The sequence below is a fragment of the Saimiri boliviensis genome, chromosome 17 (genome assembly GCF_048565385.1).
Source record: "Saimiri boliviensis isolate mSaiBol1 chromosome 17, mSaiBol1.pri, whole genome shotgun sequence".
Taxonomy (NCBI): domain Eukaryota; kingdom Metazoa; phylum Chordata; class Mammalia; order Primates; family Cebidae; genus Saimiri; species Saimiri boliviensis.
The window spans coordinates 65,530,400-65,536,054 of record NC_133465.1 but is presented as its reverse complement, the minus strand read 5'-3'; the positions used below and the strand labels follow the sequence as shown (position 1 = coordinate 65,536,054).

At 64.5% G+C, this 5,655-nt stretch overlaps 1 protein-coding gene across 1 annotated transcript; it reads left to right on the top strand.

Moving 5' to 3' along the window:
• The first annotated feature begins 441 nt into the window (after positions 1-441).
• On the top strand, positions 442-5,225 carry TRIM47 (tripartite motif containing 47). Its single transcript, XM_039476387.2, has 6 exons — positions 442-1,233; positions 2,203-2,298; positions 2,569-2,799; positions 2,962-3,160; positions 3,901-3,975; positions 4,264-5,225. Exons 1-6 carry the CDS (start codon positions 559-561, stop codon positions 4,902-4,904), a joined length of 1,917 nt encoding a protein of 638 aa, XP_039332321.1. The 5' UTR covers positions 442-558; the 3' UTR covers positions 4,905-5,225.
• Positions 5,226-5,655: the final 430 nt, after the last annotated feature.

The following is a 5,655-nucleotide window of genomic DNA, read 5'->3' as shown; positions in this document are numbered from 1 at the left end:
GCGGCAAGAGGGAAACTCTGTTTCCAAAAAAAAAAAAAAAAAAAAGAATCGCTAAGGGGCAAAAACAGACGCACATCAGCAGTTATTTTTCTCTGCCGTCAGCAGCTCAGGAACTTTGCTAAGGGTGCCAGGGAGGGATCGAGCGCAAAGGTGCAGGCTTGACACAGCTAGACTGGCCCAGCCCCTGCGGAGCCCTGGCCTGGCCCAGAGAGACCAAGAGGATGGAGGCTCAGCGCTTCCTACTCCTTACGCTGTGCCCCTCGCGTTCTCCGCCCGCGCCCCCTCGGTTTCACAGCCTTTCGGCAGCGCCCTTCCCTGGGACCACGCAGACTCCCCTGGGGGTCGAGCGGGCTCAGAAGCCTCCACGCGTCGTCTGGGTGGGGACTGGGAGTCCGCGGACCTGCGGGCGGGCCGGCGGAGCTGGGGGCGGGCCGAGCTGGGGGAGGGCGGGGGCTGGAGCCCTGGCCCGAGTCCCAGGGGGCGGTGCCGCGGCGCGAACGGTCCCGGTCCCTCCCAGGCGGGAGCAGAATCGGCGGAGCCCTGGGCGGCCGCAGAGCCATGGACGGCAGCGGGCCCTTCAGCTGCCCCATCTGCCTGGAGCCGCTCCGGGAGCCGGTGACGCTGCCCTGCGGCCACAACTTCTGTCTTACCTGCCTGGGCGCGCTCTGGCCGCATCGTGGCGCCGCTGGCGCCGGCGGACCCGGAGGCGCGGCCCGCTGCCCGCTGTGCCAGGAGCCCTTCCCCGACGGTCTGCAGCTCCGCAAGAACCACACGCTGTCCGAGCTGCTGCAGCTCCGCCAGGGCTCGGGCCCGGGTCCCGTCCCCGGCCCGGCCCCCGCCCCGGCCCTGGAGCCCTCGGCGCCCAGCGCGCCACCCAGCGCCCCCGAGCCGTCGGCTCCCTGCGCGCCGGAGCCGTGGCCGGCCGGCGAAGAGCCGGTGCGCTGCGACGCGTGCCCCGAGGGCGCGGCCCTGCCCGCCGCGCTGTCCTGCCTTTCCTGCCTTGCCTCCTTCTGCCCTGCGCACCTGGGCCCGCACGAGCGCAGCCCTGCGCTCCGCGGACACCGCCTGGTGCCGCCGCTCCGCCGGCTGGAGGAGAGCCTGTGCCCGCGCCACCTGCGGCCGCTCGAGCGCTACTGCCGCGCGGAGCGCGTGTGCCTGTGCGAAGCCTGCGCCGCCCAGGAGCACCGGGGTCACGAGCTGGTGCCGCTGGAGCAGGAGCGCGCGCTTCAGGAGGTGGGGCACGGGGACACTCGGGTGGGCCGGGGAGGGTGATGGGGGGGCTGAGGGCCTTGGACCGACCCCCCAACCTTCCTGGGTTGGGTCTTAATTTCCTCCTGCCTAACACTTCCAGCCTTGACGGTGTCATCCGTTCGCGGTGGTGGAGATGGGAAGGGAGGAAGGAGGGACGTGAGAACGGGAGGAGACGAAGAGCCGGCAGGGGACCTGAAGCCGGGTCGGGGTCCAAGGGAGTGTAGGCGGGAGGGAGCGGGATTCCGGCTGCTGCTCCTGCCGGGCGCTCGCACTGGGCTCGGCTCAGATTTGCTCTGGGCTGAAGCAACGACTTTCGATGGGTGTGGCGGGCGGCAGAGGGCGGCCGGGCACACAGAGCCTCTGTCCAGCTGTGCGGGGGGGCTTGTGATGGGAGCATGTGCGCGGCGGCCGCTACCTCCCGCCCCCAGTTTCCTTTGGCCTTCAGCCCGGTCTTGGCGCCTCCGGCCTTGGGATTTTCCGTCTCTCCTGCCTGGAGCAGTGACTCATAAGACCTGGGGGATTTGCCCGGAATCCCCTTTTTTTCAGGCCTGGACTGTGGATGCAGGCCCTATGGGAACAGTGAGCCCCAGAACAGCTTAATGCCTCCTTGTGCCGTCACCCCCCACCTAACTCTCTTACTCTGTGCCTCTTTCCTGGGAGGAAGTACTCAAATTCATCTGAGCCCACACTGAGACCCGTGACAGCCCTGTGCTGGGCCTCCTGTCAGAGAGGGGAGGCAGACACCCACAACCCCAGGCGTTCAGGAAAGGCACCAGCCTGGGCTGCAGGCACCTCTGGCATATGATGGGACATGGTGGCCACTCCAGTCCCACCCAATGCACAGATACCGCCTCCTGGTCACCCCCTTCTCTCCCCTGGCAAGGCCCGGGACCTCAGTGCAGGGCTGTGGCCTCTGCCAGACCTCACGCTCATGGAGGGTATTGTCCACAGGCCGAGCAGCCCAAAGTCCTGAGTGCCGTGGAGGATCGCATGGACGAGCTGGGTGCTGGCATTGCACAGTCCAGGCGCACGGTAGCCCTCATCAAGGTCAGACTCCCCTCCCCAGCCTCCATCCCTGTCCTCCCCTGCAGCGGGCATACCCCTGGCAGTGTATGCTTTCAGCATGGAACAATCCACTCCAAGCAAGCCATGCCCACACCCACTGAGCACCCCTGACCTGGCCAGATCCAAGGCAGGCTCAGGCTGGCCCCTCTGTCCCCTCAAGAGGGCCATTGGGAAGCTGGCTCAGGGAAGGAGGGGGCCACAGTCTAGGACTGTTATTTGCCCTCACTGCCACCCCACTGTCGTCCTGTGCAGAATGCAGCCGTGGCGGAGCGGGAGAGGGTGAGCCGGCTGTTTGCAGAGGCTGCGGCCACCCTGCAGGGTTTCCAGACCGAGGTGCTGGGCTTCATCGAAGAAGGGGAAGCTGCCATGCTGGGTCGCTCCCAGGGCGACCTGCGGCGACAGGAGGAACAGCGCAGCCGCCTGAACCGAGCCCGCCAGAACCTCAGCCAGGTCCCAGAAGCCGACTCAGTCAGCTTCCTGCAGGTGAGGGCCACACTGGGGGCCACAGAGGGAATAGAAGCTGGGGCAGGTGGGGTGGAGGGAGGAGGAGGCAGTGGGTGCACGACCTCCTGGCAGAGCTGCCTCCACCCCCAGCAAGGAGGACCCGTGGCCAGCAGAGCTTTAATGGGCATTTGTCTGGCACAGGAGCTGCTGGCACTAAGGCTGGCCCTGGAGGAGGGGTGTGGCCCTGGACCTGGCCCCCCGAGGGAGCTCAGCTTCACCAAATCATCCCAAGTTGTCCGTGCAGTGAGAGACGTGCTGGCCGTGGCCTGCGCCAGCCAGTGGGAGCAGCTGAGGGGGCCGGGCGGCAATGAGGACGGGCCACAGACGATAGACTCGGAAGGTGGGCAACCCCCTCTGATGACTCACCCTCTCCTAGCTTCCTGCACAGGCCCCCAGGCCTGGGGCCCATCCAGAATTAGAGGAGGACAATTGTGCCTGGCACAGGGAGGGGCCCAAATCCTGCCAGTGGCAGGAGCTGCCACCCTGTGGGGATCAGTCAGCCCCTTGGACCACAGTTTAGGGCAGAGGCGGCTTCTGCTAGCCCACCCTCTAGCTGCAGTGGGGCTGTGGCCCGGGAAGCACGTGGGGCAAGGGGTAGCACACAGGCAGCCAGCATGCGAGTGAGCACAGCCTGTCACTTCTGGGTAGTGCTTGCTCCCTGGTGGCTCTGGACTCTGGGAGGAAGTGAAGGCAGAAGGAATTGCAGTCACTGGTCCAGAGGGGGGCAGTCTAGGGCCGGGCACGGTGGCTCACGCCTATAATCTCAGCACTTTGGGAGGCTGAGGCAGGTGGATCACTTGAGGTCAGGAGATCCAGACCAGCCTGACCAGCATGGTGAAACCCCGTTTCTACTAAAAATCCAAAAATTAGCCAAGCATGGTGGTGCATGCCTATAATCCCAGCTACTCGGGAGGCTGAGGCAGGAGAATCACTTGATCCTGTGAGGCGGAGGTTGCAGTGAGCCGAGAAAGAGCCACTGTACTCCAACCTGGGCAACATAGTGAGACTCTGTCTCAAAAACAAAACAAAAAAACAGGGGGGCCGTCTGGGGACGTTCTTGCCACTGTCTCCTCTCTACAGCTGATGCTGAGCCTCAGGACCCTGACAGCAGCGACCTCGTGGAGAGTGAAGCCTCCAGGGACTACTTCCTCAAGTGTAAGTGGATGCCCGTGCCCCCCTCCACTCACACTGGGCCCTCCTAGGGCTGCTGCCTGGTCCCAGACACGGGTCCCAGCAGGGCCCTGGCACACGGGGGATTAGGATTCCCCTCCCTAGTTCGTGGGGACAGCTCAGGCACTTCCTGGGGTGGTCTCTGGCGGGGCTGAGCTATGCCGGTTGGAAAGCCGGGAGAGGCTGTGTTTTGGGGTGGTGGGTGCATGGGGAGGGGCCGGGCCCTCTGAGCGTGGCCTGAGCCCTGCCTCTCTCTTCCGTCCGTGGGATCAGTTGCCTACATTGTGGATTTGGACAGTGACACAGCAGACAAGTTCCTGCAGCTGTTTGGAACCAAAGGTGTCAAGAGGGTGCTGTGTCCCATCAACTACCCCGAGTCGCCCACCCGCTTCACCCATTGTGAGCAGGTGCTGGGCGAGGGTGCCCTGGACCGGGGCACCTACTACTGGGAGGTGGAGATTATAGAGGGCTGGGTCAGCGTGGGGGTCATGGCCGAAGACTTCTCCCCACAAGAGCCCTACGACCGCGGCCGACTGGGCCGCAACGCCCACTCCTGCTGCCTGCAGTGGAACGGACGCAGCTTCTCTGTCTGGTTTTACGGGCTGGAGGCGCCCCTGCCACACCCCTTCTCGCCCACGGTTGGGGTCTGCCTGGAATACGCCGACCGTGCCCTGGCCTTCTATGCTGTGCGGGACGGCAAGATGAACCTCCTGCGGAGGCTGAAGGCCTCCCGGCCTCGCCGGGTTGGCGTCCCGGCCTCCCCCATCGACCCCTTCCAGAGCCGCCTGGACAGTCACTTTGGGAGTCTCTTCACACACAGGCTCAAGCCTGCCTTCTTCCTGGAGAGCGTGGACGCGCACCTGCAGATCGGGCCGCTCAAGAAGTCCTGCATATCCGTGCTGAAGAGGAGGTGATGGGGGGCAGGGGCGCCTCCTGCTGCGGCCTCTGCTCCAGGAAGCTGCCTGCTCTGGGCCCTCTCCTTCCCCTGGGGAAGGCACCAGCATGAGTCCCACACACCCCAGCCTTCTCATTTCTAGAGGCTTCCACCTTTTATACACTCAGCATTCCCCCTCCCAGGCCGGATGCCCCCCAGACCCTGTTCCCCTGAAGAACTTGCTTCTGGGAGACAGAGCTACAGCGGGGACAGCTCCAAGGTACGCTGACCCCTTCTTTTCCAGGTTTCTAGAACAGTGCCTGGCATGTAGTAGGTGCTCAATAAACACTTGCTGAATGAACGACTCCCTTTCCATCCTCTCCACCCAAGGGTTCCCGGAACTGCTCTCTTTCCTAACCTGGCTGAGTGGGCAGGCAGGAGAGGGGCTGGAGCCCCTGGTCCCAGGATTCCTGTTGAGAGAGAGCCCTGGCCTGGGAGAAGCGGGCTGGAACAGGGTACCTGCCCTTTGGGGCACCCCCACTCCCTTGTTCCCAGCAGGGACAGCCAGAGGTGGCTTCCCTAGCCCTACCGCCATCCTGGCGTGTTTTCTTGGGATGGCCTGACTCGCACCAGCTATTTTCGTCTTTGATGTCGCAGCCTAGTTCTGGACCTGCCTTTGCTGTTTGTGCCCAGAATTAAATGCAGGCATCACCCCTCCAGGAACAGGGCAGGACCCTTGGTCGTGGGCAAGAGAGTTTTGAGACCTGGAGCTTCCTTCACACACAGCCCTC